The sequence below is a fragment of the Hypanus sabinus genome, unplaced genomic scaffold (assembly GCF_030144855.1).
Source record: "Hypanus sabinus isolate sHypSab1 unplaced genomic scaffold, sHypSab1.hap1 scaffold_1439, whole genome shotgun sequence".
NCBI lineage: Eukaryota > Metazoa > Chordata > Chondrichthyes > Myliobatiformes > Dasyatidae > Hypanus > Hypanus sabinus.
The window spans coordinates 30,350-48,994 of NW_026779512.1; the positions used below are offsets into that span (position 1 = coordinate 30,350).

At 49.2% G+C, this 18,645-nt stretch overlaps 1 protein-coding gene across 1 annotated transcript; it reads right to left on the reverse strand.

Annotated features, from left to right (window-relative positions):
* Positions 1 to 5,312: 5,312 nt before the first annotated feature.
* On the reverse strand, positions 5,313 to 18,413 carry LOC132386971 (ribonuclease inhibitor-like). Its single transcript, XM_059959330.1, has 6 exons — positions 18,125 to 18,413; positions 12,865 to 12,951; positions 8,083 to 8,253; positions 7,757 to 7,927; positions 7,434 to 7,601; positions 5,313 to 7,269 (listed from the first exon to the last, which is right to left on the reverse strand). Exons 1-6 carry the CDS (start codon positions 18,271 to 18,273, stop codon positions 7,182 to 7,184), a joined length of 834 nt encoding a protein of 277 aa, XP_059815313.1. The 5' UTR covers positions 18,274 to 18,413; the 3' UTR covers positions 5,313 to 7,181.
* Positions 18,414 to 18,645: the final 232 nt, after the last annotated feature.

Genomic DNA, 18,645 nt, shown 5'->3' on the forward strand with positions numbered 1-18,645 from the left:
GATGGCGCTAGAACCACGGCCGCCGTTCTCCCCGTGCAATACTTTGTTTTCAGTTTCTGACAGCAAATGCCAACAAACCGATCGAAGGTGAAAGTGACGGTGAATTAGACGGAACAGTTCACGGCAATGCGGGACAGGACACGGAGAACAGTGCACACAGAGGTGACTTTCAGGAAACAAACGGGAAAATAACGATAATTGAGTTGATACAAAACGACCTCAGTGATAATGACCAGTAGATCCGCCGCTGCCATGGCCACCAGGTACCACGTGGTGAAGAAGGAGAGGCCGCACTTTCCCCGGGACAGGATGACAATCGCCACTAAATTCACTGTAGAAAGAGAACGGAATGACTTAAAATATATGATTCACAATACACCAACATAATCGTCCTCCACTATCCATCAAGCGTAAGGTTGAGTTACGGTTAATCTCAGATTCACTGCTGTTGGGTTCCAATGATTCACCAATCACGAGCGTTAAAGAATTTCATCTGATATCCGTCGTGAACAGTGTATTCATTCTTCTGATATTTTGCCTCCTCGGCCTCGACTGCACAATACAGGATACATATTCCCAGCGCCCAAACTATCAAATCATAGAATCATAGAAATCAGCGCATTACAGGCCCTTCGGCCCACAATGTTGTGCCGACCATGTAAATTCAGATGGAGATTATCTGCAACATTTGCAAATCATTCTTCTTGATCAGTGTGAATGAATGCATAGGTCATAGTTTGAAAGAAGCAGCTTCGTGACGGAGCGTCCAGTCCACGTGATTCAATCCCCGTCACAGTACAGCCACGTCAGAGGCCAAGATGGTGAACATTCCTCTATTGCGAGTGGGTATTGCTTAAGCAAGGAGCACAGGCTGCACGCGAAAGAACAATTTTTGTCTCATAATGTCGAGACGAAGCTGGAGTAGGAAAACATGACTCTGACAGAGGGATAGAAGTTACTTACTGAAAATATCAACTGACCATCTCTGAATCTGACTGGTTGCCCTGCTTACACGTGAACAGTGAACAGTGTTCCAGGCGACCTGAGAATTGGGACACGAGAAGTTTCCTATATGTTTTGCAAATCGCTATTTTGGTAGCACTTCGCTTTTAATTTTCCTGATACATTACTTTTATCCACGTTATTTATTTAATTACCATGAATATTCGCACACATCGAGATTCACTAAATGCCACTGGATCATCCCGGCATCCTCATAATCCTCCACATCGCCCAATTTTACATCGCCTGGAATGCCAGAAAGTATATTTATGTATTCTGTTCTCATAATTCCCCACATCGCCAGGAACGCCAGTAAAAATGAAATCCGCCCTCATAATTCTTCTGCCGGGAACGACAGAGAAAATACACGCCCGGTCACGACTTAATCGACATGACCGATACAGTCTATATCGTGATAGACGGGTTCCATTCTGTGCAGTACCACACATGTGATTGCCTACTACCCAAAAAAGGAATAATTTATTGCCAACATCTGTATTTTTCGTCTGACAACGATTGTTCAAACTATATTTTCCACGAGAGTATTTATCCAAGATAATACTTATAATTTCATACTTTATAGGGGATTAGAGAATCGTTCCTGTTATTGCTCATGGACCAGACAGCTCAGAGAGATGGAGCAGAAAAATAAAAAAAAACAGTTGGGGAGAGAGGGGTGGGGGAAGAGATGGAGAGAGGAGAGGGGACACAGAGGGAGAGATGTGACTGAGGGAGAGAGAGGCTGAGAGTGTGGAATCATCTTGTCACCTTTTGCTTCCCCTCCCCTTCTCAATCTGACCACTCCCTCTCCCCAACCCTGCAGAAAGTGGTGGTGATCCACGCCAACCAGCCCGCACCGCCAGACACGCCTCCATCTTCTCCGGCAACCCGGCGCCCACTACTGCATTTGACGGGCCCCAGTGACGACCCGTCCTCCTACCCCACGGGACAGCCTGAAGGATTTGGGCCGAGCGACCTGAGGCTCGGCCCGAAAGAAAAATCAAGGCGGAATTTTAGATTGGTAACGGTGCTAGTCACATTCCTCCCCGTGGGAAGCCCCTAGTTCCAGCTCCCCTGTTACGAGTAACCGTCTCCCATCCTCGGCTCCCGTCACTCCTGAAACACTCCGCGCTCTGCACCCTCGCTTTCCCCTCTATCATGGCCTATCTCACCCTGGATGGCGGACATGTTGTGATGGTTACCATTGCCAAACGCTCTCACCGCATCACAGAATGGGGCACACCCTTTTCCTCAAGTTCCACTCACTTCCCTCCCTGTTTATTCAATCTCAACTCTTCACCCCTCCTCTCCTTCCCCTTGGTGCCCGCTCTCCCAGCTCTCCATTTAAACTGCCGACAGCCATTTTGTGACAGTGTGAGACCATCCTACTTCCCCCACCACGGTGTCACTCCCGCACACTCACCATCTTGTCACACTCCATCCCATCCCATCACTCGCAAGCCCCACCCTCCATCCCCTCGCTCTCCTCCCCCCACCACCTCGATGCTCTGCATCGTATGCTGTTTGGCTGCCATTTTGTGATGCTAATCTTCGCCTCTCCTCATCGCCCTCTTTCTTTCTCTGTTACCCAGTCAGTCACTCCTCTACTCTCCCCGTCACTCCTGACACCCTCCCCTCTCTGACCCCTTGCCCTTTGTCCCGCCATCCACCACATCCTGGGTGGTGAACATTTTCTGATGGGAAATTACGCTCCCACAAGCAATCCCTTCCCTCCGTCGTTGAGTGTTGTTCCCCTCTCCCTCCATTAAGACACTCAACTCTCCGTCCCTTCAGCCCTGACCGCGTCTCGACCCTCCTCCCCTTTCCCCCGAACACGACCCCCTTTGTTGAAGCTCATCTTATTTGCGAAGGAAATGTCACCACCCATTCATCATCCACTATTGAAAAAGTCACTCGCTCACACTCCCCTCCCTGTTCCTCCCCAGTCCCTCCCGTCCTATTACATCCTCTCCACTCCCATCCCATTACTTCCGCTCCCTGCCCGTCCCATCACTCCCGCTCCCTCCGGCAAGCCGGCGCCTACTCCTGCCTTTGACTGGCCCCAGTGACGACACGTCCCCCTACTCCACGGGACAGTCTGAAGGATTCTGGCCGAGCGACCTGAGGCTCGGCCCGAAAGAAAAATCAAGGTGGGATTTTGGAGACGGAGGGGGGAGGAGGGTAACGGTGCTAGTCACATTCCTCCCATTGGGAACCCCCCAGTTCCAGCAGCCTTGTTTCGAGTCGCCCTCTCCCACCCTCCCCATCCCGTCACTCCTGAAACACTCCTCTCCCTGTCCCTTTGCTCTATCGTGGCCCATCTCACCCTTGCTGGCGGCCATTTTGTGATGGCTCCCATTGACATCCCCTCTCCCAGCATCATAGAAACGGGCACACCCTTTTCCTCAACTTCCACTCACTTCCCTCCCTGTTCATTCAATCTCAACTCCTCAACCGTCCTCTCCTTTCCCTCCCTCCTCGCTCTCCTAACTCTCCATTTAACCTTCTGCCGACAACCATTTTGTGACAGTGTCAGACCCTCCTTCCCACTCCCTCACACTCACCATCTTCTCACCCTCCTTCCCATCCCATCACTCGCAAACTCCCCTCGCTCTCCTATCCCCACCACCTCGATGTTCTTTATCTTATGCTGGTTGGCTGCCATTTTGCGATGCCAATCTTCGCCTCTTCTCATCGCCCTCTTTCTCTCTCTGCTACCCAGTTAGTCACTCCCCTACTCAGCCCATCTTGTTCCTCCCCACCCTGGCCACTCAGACCACTCCCTCCCGTCCCGTTACATCCTCTCCCTTCCCATCCCACTACTTCCCCTCCCTATACGCCCCATCACTTTCCCTCCCTCCAGTCCCATCACTCCCCTCCCTCCCCGTCCCAGCACTCCCATTCCTTTCCTGTCGTTTCACTCCACCACACCCCATCCTTATCTTCTCCATGTCGGCGGCCAGTTTGTGACAGGAACTTTCGTCCCTCCTCTTTCCCTCCCCTATTGAGTCAGTGACTTCGCCACACTCACTGTCTCATCAGTCCACTCCTCGTCCCGTCACTCCTCTTCCTCCCAAACCCCTCATCCTCCTCCCCAAAATACACATGTATATATGTATGTGTGAATATCTGAGATATATACTTTAGTTTATTCAATAACAACATTATTAGAATTAAACATATACACAATGCCCAGGACTATATAAAACACAAATTAAAATACGGTTATTACAATCAATAACACACTCGATCCCGGGATTGTATCCATGGGCACCGCATGTTCCTTCGCCATAGATTCTGTGTTTGACAGTGGCCATTGTAAGTCAATGTCTCACTCCATCCCCGGCGGCCACATTAACCAAGGATTCGCCCATTTTAAATCAGCGCGTCCCTCCCTCTCTTGTGCTCACTTCTACCAAAGCCGTCACTCCCTCCCCAGCGGCCATTTCAAGTGAAGCGTCGGACATCCCACCTCTCCCGGAAGTTCCCGGAGTCTCCCGCATATTGACAGCGGATCACTGACGCCAGCAAATTGTATACAATATCCCGGAAACCGATTTTTTTTTTGAGAACGAGCGGGAGAGAGAGAAAGAGCGAGCGAGCGAGAGAGAGAGAGCGACAGCGAGAGGGAGAGAGAAGGCGAGAGACAGCGAGAGAAAGAGAGAGAGAGCGAGGGAGAGAGAGAGCGAGTGAGAGAGAGAGGGAGAAGGAGAGAGACAGCGAGAAAGAGGCGAGAGAGAGAAACTGAGAAACACAGAGAGAGCGGGAGGGAGAGAGAGGGAGGGAGAGAGAGAGAGAGAGAGAGAGAGAGAGAGAGAGAGAGAGAGAGAGAGACAGAAAGAGAGAGAGAGAGAGAGAGAGGGGGAGAGAGAGGGAGAGACAGAAAGAGAGAGAGAGAGAGAGAGAGAGAGAGAGAGAGAGAGAGAGAGAGAGAGAGAGAGAGGGAGAGAGAGGGAGAGAGAGAGAGAGAGAGAGAGAGAGAGAGAGAGAGAGAGCGAGGGCGCGCGCGCGCCAAGGCAGAGTGTACTTCAAACGTACTTCACCCCAGACTACACTGAAGTGTTCCTCTGCCTAATAGGGGTCAGGAATAATGACAGTGTTGCTCGCTGCACTGTCTACAACAGTGACTTTTCTATTGCCCGTGGGAGATTAAATCACTGTTGAGGTGAGTTTAACGGGTGTCATTCGTTCATTAGCACAGCTAACGCTATTTAAACTAGCTGGCTGGCCGCTAAGGAGCTACTCTACTGCAGACATCCCACCCCGCCCGGGAGTTCCGGGAGTCTCCCGCAAATTGATCGTGCCTGCTTCCCTGAAATGAGATTTTGCAGGGTGGGATTAATTGAGTGATGGAATGGTGCAGACGGGTCATTCTCCGGGGCGCCACGTGGGGGAGTCTCGATCATGCACTTCCGGCGGAAGTTGACCCGCCGGACAGCAGGCGGAAACACGTCACTGCGGGACCGCTCCGAGCGACGCACACAGCGTGAGGCCCGAGCCGGTTCCGTTAAAACCGTTGGGAATCTGCCCCGGCGCGCGGCCGTTAAAGGTATTGTTAAAGGTGCGTTTGGCATTGCAAGCGTGTGCTGGGACGGTGTGGAGGGAGATTCACTCTGTGTCTGACCCCGGGAGTGTGTGATGGGACGGTGCGGAGGGAGATTCACTCTGTGTCTGACCCAGGGATTGTGTGATGGGACGGTGAGGAGGGAAATTCACTCTGTGTCTGAACGCGGGTGTGTGTGATGGAACGGTGTGGAGGGAGATTCACTCTGTGTCTGAACCCGGGTGTGTGTGATGGAACGGTGTGGAGGGAGATTCACTCTGTGTCTGACCCTGGGAATGTGAGAAGGGAGAATGTGGAGGGAGATTCACTCTGTGTCTGAACCCGGGTGTGTGTGATGGAACGGTGTGGAGGGAGATTCACTCTGTCTGAACCCGGGTGTGTGTGATGGAACGATGTGGAGGGAGATTCACTCTGTGTCTGAACCCGGGTGTGTGTGATGGAATGGTGTGGAGGGAGCTTCACTCCGTGTGTAAAGCCGGTATTCCACGTCCGATCAGTTTCGTACTCGGGACCTCAGTGGTCTCACGTGTGATATTATCATCAATTTTATCTGTCTGCGGGGATCAGTTAGCCAGGAAGGGGCTTTGTTGGAGGTGAGATCCTGGGCGCCCAGACTCTGCCAGTCCGACCTCCCTCAGCCTGGAGCTGAGACGCTACTGTGTCAGTGTGAGGAGCTCCGACCCACTGTTGCAGTGCACAGGGTGCGGGGGGCAACAGAAACCTCAAATAAAACTCGAGTCCGGCACCAGGACAGGAAGTTACAGCGGTTTATTGATTTCATCATGACAAATGTAAATTAAACAATGTGTGAGCTGCTGACGTGTGTGAATAAATAAGCTACTTCCTGCTCACTCACAGTCACACACAATTAACTGACCGGCGACAACGGGTGACTGGTTGAATAATCAGTCCCGTTTCTCACCGTCACTCTGCATTGGGGAAGCAATGATTATAAAATCACACTTCAGGGCCGTGTCCGGGATCGCTGCAGATCCAGGGTCACTGCCGAGGGATTTGTCCATTTAACATCATTATATCGGCCAGACAGCCGAATGCACCGTCCTCAGCAAAGGGAGCAAAATGATTCTCTCCCGGGATAATCCCACCCCGGGACAGCTGTGTCCCAGACTGAGCCCTGGAACCCGGGCTCTTCCTGTCTGGGTAATTTTCCGGGGTCTCACGCGGGAGTCTCGAACACGCACATCCGGCGGAAGCTGCCCCGTCGGACAACAGGCAGAAATACGTCACGGCGGGACCGTTCTGAGCGACACACAGCGCGAGGCCTGAGCCGGTTCTGTTAAAGACGTTGGGAGTTGAACCAGGCGCGCGGCCATTAAAGGTAAGGGTGGGAGATAACGGGGAGGGCGGGGAATCGGCCAAAATGTCCTCATCCCGCGGGCGGGGATGTTCACACATTCAGATGTTCACAGGATCACTGTCAGTCCGGGTCTGACTTCCCGCAGAGATCCCAGTTCCTTCTCTCCGGTCTCACTGAACGGATTCCCCACATTCAGATGTTCACACGGTCCACACTGTCAGTCCGGGTCTGGGTTCCTGCAGAGATCTCAGTTCCTCCATCCCGGTCGCACTGAACCGATTCCCCACATTCAGATGTTCACAGATCCACTGTCAGTCCGGGTCTGACTCCCTGCAGAGGTTTCAGTTCCTCCTCCCCGGTCTCACTGAACGGATTCCAGAACAGACTGAAACAGATGGGAGAATAATGATGAAATAAACAGATTACACAACAGTGTCAGAAACAGGGGTCCGGGGTTAATGTTTCAACAACACTCACAGACAAATATCACCAGAAAACCCGCGGATCCGCTGATATTTTATCACATTGAACATTAACACAAACACTCACCGGATCCGCTCCAGATTCGGGAGGGTCAGTATGAGGTGGCGGAGAGCGCGTGCAGATCGGTCTGTCAGAGAGTTTGATTCCAGGTTCAGCCCCGTCAGTGATGGGTTTGTACTGAGAGCGGAGACGAGATCCTCGGCACCAGAATCTGTGAGACCGACCTGGTTCAGCCTGGAGATGAGAGAGAGTGAGGGTGAAGGACACAGAGAGACAGGAGACGGTACAAATCCCCAGTGTTTAACAGTAACACAATTACTGATCACATTAATGTTCAGTGTCAGACACCCAGTGACTGGAAACACAATCTCCCACAGTCTGGTACTTACCCCAGTTTCTGTATTTTATACTCCGTGTTCCTCAGAGCCGCAGACACCATTTTCACTCCTGAATCCCCCAGTTTATTTTCACTCAGGTCCAACTCCGTCAGTGATGGGATAGTACAGAGAGCGTAGACGAGATCCTCGGCACCAGAATCTGTGAGACCGACATTCCTCAGCCTGGAGATGTGAGAGAGTGAGGGTGAAGGACACAGAGAGACAGGAAACGGTACAAATCCCCAATGTTTATCAGTAACACAATTACTGGTCACATTAATGTTCAGTGTCAGACACCCAGTGACTGTAAACACAATCTCCCACAGTCTGGTACTTACTCCAGTTTCTGTATCTGACACTCTGACTTCCTCAGAGCCGCAGACACCAGATTCACTCCTGAATCTCCCAGATTGTTATTGTTCAGGTTCAGCTCCGTCAGTGATGGGTTTGCACTGAGAGCGGAGGCGAGATCCTCGGCACCAGAATCTGTGAGACGGACATTGTTCAGCCTGGGGATGAGAGAGAGAGAGGGTGAAGGACACAGAGCGGCAGGGGACGGGACAAATCACCAGTGTTTATCAGTAACACAATTTACTGATTTTTTTTCTTCAGCACGACTGCGCAAGTCGGCCAGTGAGAACAGCGAGAAGAGTTTAAAAAGAAGACAGATTTACAGAGCGAGCGTCAGAGGAGCGGGAGACAGAGTAGGAAGGCTTTGGCTCAACGGGGCTTCGGCGATAAAGGGTCGAGGCGAGGTAGGTTATCTGTTTACAATACAGACAGAGAGTATGTGTGTGAGGCTGGTTTACTGTGCTCGCTGTCAGATGTGGGAGATCCTGGAGACTCCCAGCCTCCTGGACGGCAACATCTGCGCCCGGTGAGTCGAGCTGCAGCTTCTTAGGGACCGAGTTAGGGAACTGGAGGTGCAGCTCGATGACCTTCGTCTGGTCAGGGAGAGTGAGGAGGTGATAGAGAGGAGTTACAGGCAGGTGGGCACACCGGGGCAACGGAAGACTGAAGAAGTGGGTCACAGTCAGGAGAGGGAAGGGCAAGAAACAGGTACTAGTTTCCTGTGGCTGTACCCCTTGACAATAAGTAATCCTGTTCGAATACTGCCGGAGAGGGCTGGCCTACGGGGTTGGGGAGCATCAGTGTCAGTGCCTCTGGCACAGGGTCTGTCCCTGTGATTCCGAAGGGCAGGGAAAGGAAGAGGAAGACAGTCGTGGTGGGGGACTATAGCCAGGGGGTCAGGAAGGTGATTCTGTGGACGCAGGAAAGAGACGGATGATAGTTTGCCTCCCAGGTGCCAGGGTCCAGGATTTCCTGATCACGTCCAAGATATAATGCAGTGGGAGGGAGAACAGCCAGAGGTCATGGTACATATTGGTAACAATGACATAGGTAGGAAAAAGGAAGATGTCCTGAAAGTAGACGACAGGGAGTTCGGAAGGAAGTTGAGTAGCGGGACCTGAAAGGTAGTAATCTCGGGATTACTGTTTGTCCCACGTGACAGTGAGAATAAGATTAGGATGAGGTGGAGGATAAACGCGTGACTGTGGGATTGGAGCAGGAGGCAGGGATTCAGATTTCTGGATCATTGGGACCTCTTTTGGAGCAGGGGTGACCTGTACAAAAATGACGGATTGCACTTGAATCCCAGGGGGACCAATATCCTGACAGCAAGGTTTGCTAAGGCTAATGGGGAGAGTTTAAACTAGAATTGCTGGGGGGAGGGAACCAAATTGACGTGACGGAGGAGAGGGAGGTTGGCTCACAAATAGAGAGAATTTGGAGACAGTGTGAAAGGGAGGATACGCAGGTGATAGAGTAGGGAGGCACTCAGTCCGATGGTTTGAGATGTGTCTATTTTAATGCAAGGAGTATGATGAATAAAACGGATGAGCTTAGAGCGTGGATCAGCTCTCGGAGCTATGATGTTGTGGTCATTACAGAGTCTTGGATGGTGCAGGGGCAGGAATGGTTACTTCAAGTGCCAGGCTTTAATTGTTTCAGAAAGGACAGGGAGGGAGGCTAAAGAGGTGGGGGCGTGGCACTGTTGATCAGAGATAGTGTCATGGCTGCAGAAAAGGATGAAGTTATGGAAGGTTTGTCTACTACATCCCTGTGGGTGGAAGTTAGGTACAGGAAGGGGTCAATAACTCTACTGGGTGTTTTGTATGGACCACCCAACAGTAACAGGGACATCGAGGAGCAGATAGGGAGACAGATTCTGGAAAGGAATTTTAATAACAGGGTTGTTGAGGTGTGAGATTTTAATTTCCCAAATATTGATTGGCATCTCCCTAGAGTGAAGGGTTTCGATGGGGTGGAGTTTATTTGGTCTGTTCAGGAAGGTTTATTGACGCAATATGTAGATAAACCTACAGGAGGGGAGGCTGTACTTGATCTGGTATTGGGAAATGAACCTGGTCAGGTGTCAGGTCTCTCAGTGGGAGAGCATTTTGGAGATAGTGATCACAATTCTGTCTCTTTTACCATTGCATTAGAGAGGGATAGGATCAGGTAAGTTAGGGAAACCTTTAATTGGAGTAAGGGGAACTATGGGGCTATCAGGTTGGAACTTGTAAGCATAAATTGGAAAAAAATGTTGTCAGGGAAATGTACCGAAGAAATGTAGAAAATGTCCAAGGGATATTTGCATGGGGTTCTGAGAAGGTACACTCCAATGAGACATGGAAAGGACGGTAGGGGACAAGATCCGTGGTGCACAAAGGTTGTTGTAAATCTGTCAAGAAGAAAAGAAGAGCTTACTAAAGGTTCAAAAAACTAGGTAAAGATATGAATCTGGAAGATTATAAGGCGAGCAGGAAGGAGCTTAAGAATGAAATCAGGAGAGCCAGAAGGGGCCATGAGAAGGCCTTGGCGGACAGGATTAAGGAAAACCCCAAAGCATTCTGCAAGTACGTGAAGAGCAAAAGGATAAGATGTGAGAGGATAGGACGAATCAAGTGTGACAATGGAAAAGAGCATATTGAACCGGAGGAAATAGCAGAGGTATTTAATGAACCATTTGCTTCAGTATTCATGACGGAAAAGGATCTTGGCGATTGTAGGGATGAATTGCAGTGGACTGAAAAGCTTGAGAATGTAGACAATAAGAAATATGTCGTGGAGCTTTTGCAAAGCATCAAGTAGGATAAGTCACCCCGACTTGGAGGTGTACACCAGGCTACTGTTGAAAGCTGAGCCTCTGGCGATGATCTTTGCATCATCAATGAGGGCATGAGAGGTTCCGAAGGGTTGGAGGGTTGCGAATTTTGTTCACTTATTCAAGAAAGGGGGTAGGGATAGCCCAGGAAATTATAGGCCAGTGAGTTTTACTTCAGTGGTTGGTAAGTTAATGGAGAAGATCCTGAGAGGTAGGATTTATGAACATCTGGAGAGGTAAAATATGAATAGGAATAGTCAGCATGGCTTTGTCAAAGGCAGGTTGTGCCTTGCGAGTCTGAATGATTTTGTTGAGGATTTGACTAAACACATTGATGAAGGAAGGAAGAAGATGCAGTGTGTATTGATTTCAGCAAGGCATTTGATAAGGTACATACAAGACTTATTCAGAAACTAAGGAGGCATGGGATCCAAGGGGACATTGCTTTGTGGATCCTGAACTGGCTTTCCCACAGAAGACAAAGAGCGGTTGTAAACAGGTCATATACTGCATGGAGGCCGGTGACCAGTGGAGAGCCTCAGGGATCTGTTCTGGGACCCCAAGTCTTTGTGATTTTTATAAATGACCTGGATGAGGAAGTGGAGGGATGGGTTAGTAAATTTGATGATGACACAAAGGTTGGGGGTGTAGAGGGCTGTCAGAGGATACAATGGGACTTTGATAGGATGCAAAACTGGTCTGCGAAGTGGCAGATGGAGTTCAACCCAAATAAGTGTGAAGTGGTTCACTTTGGTAGGTCAAATATGATGGCAGAATATAGTATTAATGGTAAGTCTTGGCAGTGTGGAGGATCAGAGGGATCTTGGGGTCCGAGTACGTAGGACACTCAAAGCTGCTATGCAGGTTGACTCTATAGTTAAGAGGGCGTACGGTGCATTGGCCTTCATCAGTCGTGGGATTGAGTTTAAGAGTCGAGAGGTAATGTTTAAGAGTTGAGAGGTTATGAGGGGGATAGATCGAGTTGACGTGGATAGGCTTTTTCCATTGAGAATAGGGGAGATTCAAATAAGAGGACATGATTTGAGAGTTAGGAGGCAAAAATTTAAGGGTAACACGAGGGGGAATTTCTTTACTCAGAGAGTGGGAGCTGTATGGAATGAGCTTCCAGTAGAAGTGGTAGAGGCAGGTTCGGTATTGTCATATAAAGTAAATTTGCATAGATATATAGACAGGAAAGGAATGGAGGGTTATAGGCTGAGTGCAGGTCGGTGGGACTAGGTGAGCGTAAGTGTTCGGCATGGACGACAAGGGCCAACATGGCCTGTTTCCTTGCTGTTATGGTTATATAGTTATATGTTGCAACTATATAGGATCCTGGTCAGACCCCACTTGGAGTACTGTGCTCAGTTCTGATCAACTCACTATAGGAAGGACATGGAAGCGATAGAAAGTTTGCAGAAGAGTTTTACAAGGATTTTGCCTGGATTGGGGAGCATGCCTTATGAGAACAGGTTGAGTGAACTCGGCCTTTTCTCTTGGCGTGACAGACGATGAGAGGTGATTTGATAGAGGTGTACAAGATAATGAGAGGCATTGATCATGTGGATAGTCAGAGGCTTTTCCCCAGGGATGAAATGGCTAGCACGAGAGGGCATAGTTTTAAGGTGCTTGGAAGTAGGTACAGAGGAGATGTCAGGGGTAAGTTTTTTTACACAGAGAGTGGTGAGTGCGTGGAATGGGCTGATGGCGGCGGTGGTGGAGGCTGAAACGATAGGATCTTTTAACTCCAGGATGGCTACATGGAGCTTAGAAGTATGGACGGCTATGGGAAATTCCAAGATAGAAACATGTTCAGCACAGCTTTGTGGACTGAAGGGCCTGCATTGTGCTGTATGTTTTCTATGTTTTCTTTGTTTCTACTGATCACGTTAATATTCAGTGTCAGACATCCAGTGACTGTAAACACAATCTCCCACAGTCTGGTACTTACCCCAGTTTCTGTATTTTACACTCCGGGTTCCTCAGAGCTGCAGACACCATTTTCACTCCTGAATCTCCCAGTTCATTCCGCCCAAGTCTAAACGCAAACAGACAGATTGATGAACAAAGTGATTCAAACCGTGGGTCTGAGGGGATTTCTCTCACTCGGATATTTCAGGAAACATTAAAATCTTCAGTAAATCACCGATCGGAGTTCACATCACAGTCAATGTCCCTCACTGCCCAGCTCCAGGGTATTCGCCGAATGTCAGTAATATCGTCTGTCGGTATGACCCTGTGAACTCCACATATTCTGTCCCATTCCCCGATGGAGAGAAAAATGTTCGAAAAGCAGAAATGTCAATGGGAAATTTTGAAATAGACCCACTCCAGCTAAAGGGATGGGGAAGAGAGATCCCATAGGAGGAAGGGGGATGGGGAAGAGTTCCCACAGGAGGAAGGGAGATGGTGAAGAGAGATCCCACAGTAGGAAGGGGAATGGGGAAGAGAGATGCCACAAGAGAAAGGGGGACGGGGAAGAGAGAGCCCATAGGAGGAAGGGGGATGCACGAGAGAGATCGCACCGGAGGAAGGGGGATGGGGAAGACAGATCCCCCAGGAGGAAGGGGGATGGGGAGGAGAGATCCCACAGGAGAAGGGGGATGGGGAGGAGAGATCCCACTGTAGGAAATGGGATAGGAAAAAGAGATCCCACAGGAAGTAAGGGGTGGGGAGTTTAAATCCCACAGGAGGAAGGGGGATGGGGAAGAGAGATCCAACAGATTGAAGTGGGATGGGAACGGAGGCCCCAGAGGGTGAAAGGGGATGAGGAAGAGAGATCCCACAGGAGCATGGGGGTTGGAGAAGAGCGATTCCACTGTAGGAATGGGGATGGGGAAGAGCGATTCATCAGGAGCTGCTGATGAGAGATCCCACAGGAGGAAGGTGTATGGGGAACAGGGAGCCCATAGGAGGAAGGGGTATGGAGAAGAGAGATCCCACGGCAGGAAGTGGGATGAGGATGGACGATCCCACAGCAGGAAGGAATGGGGAAGGGAGATCCCACAGAAGGAAGGGGGATGGGGATGAGAGATCCCACAGGAGGAAGGTGGTTGCTGAGGAGAGATCCAACAGTTGGAAGGAAGGGGGAGTGGGAACAGAGAGCCCAGAGCTTGAAAGGGGGTTGAGAAAGCGAGATCTCACAGGTGCATTGCTACCTGTGCCACGTGCTAGTGAGGCTAGAAATAGGAAGATAATGTAGCTAAATACGTGGCTGAGGGGATGGTGCATGAGGGATGGGTTCATGTTTCTGGACAATTGGGCTTTCTTCGAGTGGAGCTGGGACCCGTTCGAATTGGACAGTTTGAACCTGAACTGGAGGGGACTAATATCGTTGCCAGTAAGTTAGCAAGTTCTGCTCCGGGAGTTTTAAACTAGATTGCCTGGGGAGGGGAACCAGAGTGTGAGAGCAGATAGTGAGCTGGAGGATGATAAGTGTCATACGAGGACTGCTTGTATAGACAGAAATCAAAGTTTTGTACGTGATAGAAATGTTCTCAGGTGCATCTATTTCAATGCAAGGAGTATTGTCGGTAAGGCAGATGAGTTTAGGGCGTGGATTGGCACATGATGATTTTGATATTATTGCTATTAGTAAGACCTGGTTTGCAGGAGGTGCAGGACTGGCAGTTTCATGTTCCGGGTTTCCATTGTTTCAGACGTGATAGGGGGAGGGATGAAAGGGGGAGGAGTGGCATTACCAGTCAGGGAGAATATCACAGCTGCGCGTAGACGGGACAGCCCGGAGGGTTCGTCGAGAAGAGGCCATATGGGTGGAGCTGAGGAACGGGAAAGGTGTGACCACACTAATAGGGTTGTATTATAGACCGCCCAATAGTCAGAGAGAATTGGAGGAGCAAATCTGTAGAGGTAGCAGACCAATGTAAGAAACAGAAAGTTGTAATCGTAGTGGTTTTTAACTTTCCACATATTGACGGGGAATCCCACTCTGAGAAAGGTTTAGAAGGCGTGGAGTTTGTCAAATGTGTTCAGGAATGTTTTCTAAATCAATATATTGAGGTACCAACGAGAGAGCGTGCAGTACCTGATCTCCTGTTAGGGAACCAGACAGGTCAGGTGACAGAAGTATGTGTAGGTGAACACTTTGGGTCCAGTGACCATAATGTCATTAGTTTCAAGATAATTATGGATAAGGATAGGATTGGTCCACCAGTTAAGGTTCTGAATTGGAGAAGGGCCAATTTTGTGGAAATGAGAGAGGATCTGGGAAGAGTAGATTGGGATAAGTTGTTTTCTGGCAACGATGTGTTCAGTAAGTGGAACGCCTTCAAGGGTGAAATTTTGAGAGTGCAGAGTTTGCATGTTCCTGCCAGGATTAAAGGCAAAGTTAACAGGCAGAGGGAACCTTGGTTTTCAAGGGATATTGGCGATCTGCTTAAGTAGGTGTTTAGCAGCTATAGGAAACAAGGAACAAATGAGGTACTTGAAGAGTATAGAAAATGTAAGCAAATACTAAGGAAGGAAATCAGGAAGGCAAAAAGAAGACATGAGGTTGCTTTGGCAGATAATGTGAAGGTAAACCCGAAGGGTTTCTACAAGTATATTGAGAGTAAAAGGATAGTAAAGGACAAAATTGGTCCCCTAGAAGATCAGAGTGGTCGTCTGTGTGTGGAGCCTCACGAGCTGGGAAAGATCCTAAACAGTTTTTTTGCGTCAGTGTTTACTCAGGAAACTGGCATAGCGGATATGGAATTAAGGCAAACACACAGTAGTGACATGGAACATATAGAGATTAAAGAGGAGGAGCGGCTTGCTGCCTTACAGCGAATAAAGGTAGATAAATCTCCGAGCCTTACATGATATTTTCTCCGATCTTGAGAGAGACTAGTGTAGAAATTGCAGGGGCCCTGGCAGAAATATTTAAAATGTCATCATCCACGCGTGCGGTGCCGGAGGATTGGAGGGTAGCTCATGTTGTTCCGTTGTTTGAAAAAGGCTCCAAATGTACACCAGGTAATTACAGGCCATTGAGCCTGACATCAGTAGTAGGTAAATTATCAGAAGTTGTTCTGAGAGATTTGGATATACAAGGATCTGGACAGCCAAGGGCTGATTAGAGATAGTCAGCATGGCTTTGTATGTGGTAGATCGTGTTTAATGAATCCTGTAGTAGTTTTCGAGGAGGTTACCAAGAATGCATATGAAGGAAAGGTTGTGGATGTTGTCTACTAGGACTTTTGTAAGGCCGTTGACAAGGTCCCACATAAGAGGTTAGTTCTAAATTTCCAGACACTAGTATACATGGAGAGATTGTAAACTGGATTTGAATTGGCTGTGTGGGAGAAGACAGAGAGTGGTAGTGGATGATTGCTTCTCAGACTGGAGTCCTGTGACTAGTGGTGCGTCTCCGGGATCCGTGCTGGGACCATTCTTGTTTGTTGTCTATATCAATGATCTAGATGATAATGTGATAAATTGGATCAGCAGGTTTGTGGATGACACTATGATAGAGGCGTTGTGGACAGCGAGGAAGGCTTTCAAAGCTTGCAGAGGGATCTGGACCAACTGGAAGAATGGGCCAGAAAATGGCAGATGGAATTTAATGCAGACAAGTGTGAGGTGTTCCATTTTGGAGGACAAATCAAGGTACGACGTACACGATAAAGGGTAGGGCACTGAAGAGTGGGGAGGAACAAAGGGATCTGGGAGTTCAGATGCATAATACCCCGAAAGTGGCGTCACAGGTAGACAGGGTTGTAAAGAAGGCTTTTGGCATCCTGGCATTCTTAAATCAAAGTACTGAATATAGGAGTTGGAATATTATGGTGATGTTTTATAAGACATTGGTGAGGCCAAATTTGGAGTATTGTGTGCAGTTCTGCTCACTGAACTATAGGAAAGATAACAGTAGGTTTGAAAAAGTGCAGAGAAGGTTTACTAGGATGTTGCTGGGTCTTCAGGAGTTGAGTTACAAGGAAGGATTGAACAGGTTAGGACTTTATTCCTTGGAGCATAGAAGAATGAGGGGAGATTTGATAGAGGTTTACAATATTATGAGGGTACAGACAGGGTAAATGCGAATAGGCTCTTTCCACATAGATTAGGAGAGATAAATATGAGAAGACATGGCTTCAGCGTGAAAGGGGAAAGGTTTAGGGGGAGCATTAGGAGGAACTTCTTCACTCAGAGGGTGGTGAGAGTGTGGAACGAGCTGCCATCTGATGTGGAAAATATGGACTCACTGTTAAGCTTTAAGAATAAATTGGATAGATACATGGATGGGAGAGGACTGGAGGGTTATGGACTAGGTGCAGGTCAATGGGACTAGCGGAATAAGGTTTTGGTACAGACTAGAAGGACCGAATGGCTTGTTTTCTGTGCTGTGGTGTTCTATGATTTTATGATTCTATGGGCAGGAGAGTTCCCACAGGAAAAAGGGGGATGGGGATGGGGAAGAGGGATCCCAAAGGAGGAAGGGGATGGGAAGAGAAATCGCACAGGAGGAAGGGGGATGGGAAAGAGAGATCTCACAGGAAAGGGGGGGGGGGGGGTTGTGTGGAAAAGACGTCCCACAGGAGGATGAGGAAAGAGTAATAGAGAACCCACAGGAGGAATGGGGATAGGGGCGAGATTCCAAAGAATGGAAGGGGGTTTGTGATGAGAGGTCCCACAGGAGGATTCCAAGGGTAAACGATAATCCTACAAGACGAGAGGACGCAGAATTTTTTTGTACATGTGCGTTGGGTCTGAACAGAGACCCAGAGGAGATGCGCCCTCGCTCTTTGTGTATCTGGAAGTGAGCAAAGTCACACACGGGGAATGGCAGTGGGAGGACAATCTCACAATGGTATTTCTTTCCTTCTCACTGGGGCAGTCTGCTGACGGTCTCTTGTCTCTCACCGGGAAGGGGGTGTGAATCTCTGACCCACCTGCTGCAGTCAGTGTCGGTCTGGGTGTCAGTAACAGTGAGAAGGAACATTGTCCATGGACGTGTCGCAGGCAGAGAGATACACAGCCATTCCTGTGATTTACTACCATTAAACCAATGGCCGTTGATCTCTGATCTGAAGAAGTCTCCAACATCCCTTCACAAGCAACCACAGAACCCTCCCATTCTCGGGGAATTATTGACCGATCCCCGTGGGCACTTGTCGCAATTCTTCACAATCTGATTTACTACAAATTTACCCAAATCCCTTTACATTGAAACAACTCAGTTTCACAGTTCAGAGAGAGAGATAAATCGTTACCTCAACTCCTGGCACTTGTGCAGCCCGGGTCCCAGCCGCTGTATTCCTTCACACTGAATGTGGCAGTTCCCCAGGTCGAGGATTTTTATTGTATCACAGAGTCCGATGACATGAGACAGGACCGCGCAGTCAATCGGGGTCAGTGTCATTCCACGGAATGAAAGTGTTTCCACAGATCCCAGTGCGGCCTGAGCCAGCCCACGATTCTGAGACTCAAAAACGTAGTGCAATGTGTTCAGGCGGCTCCTTTTACCAGCTTCACTCTCTGTGTTTCCACTCTGGCGTTTAACCTCCTCCTTTACCCAGTCAATCACCCGGCAGGTTGTTTGATGAGGAAATGGACCCAGAAACTCCTCCAGGCCCCGAACTGTCATTGGGGAGGAGAGACCAGCAACAAAACGGAGAAATACCTCAAATCGCCCATCTGTCGTGCTGTGGACTTCTGTAAGGAATTTCAGGATATCCTCGGGATGTGGATTCAGGAATTGTGCGACTGCAGCTACAAACTCTTGGATGGTGAG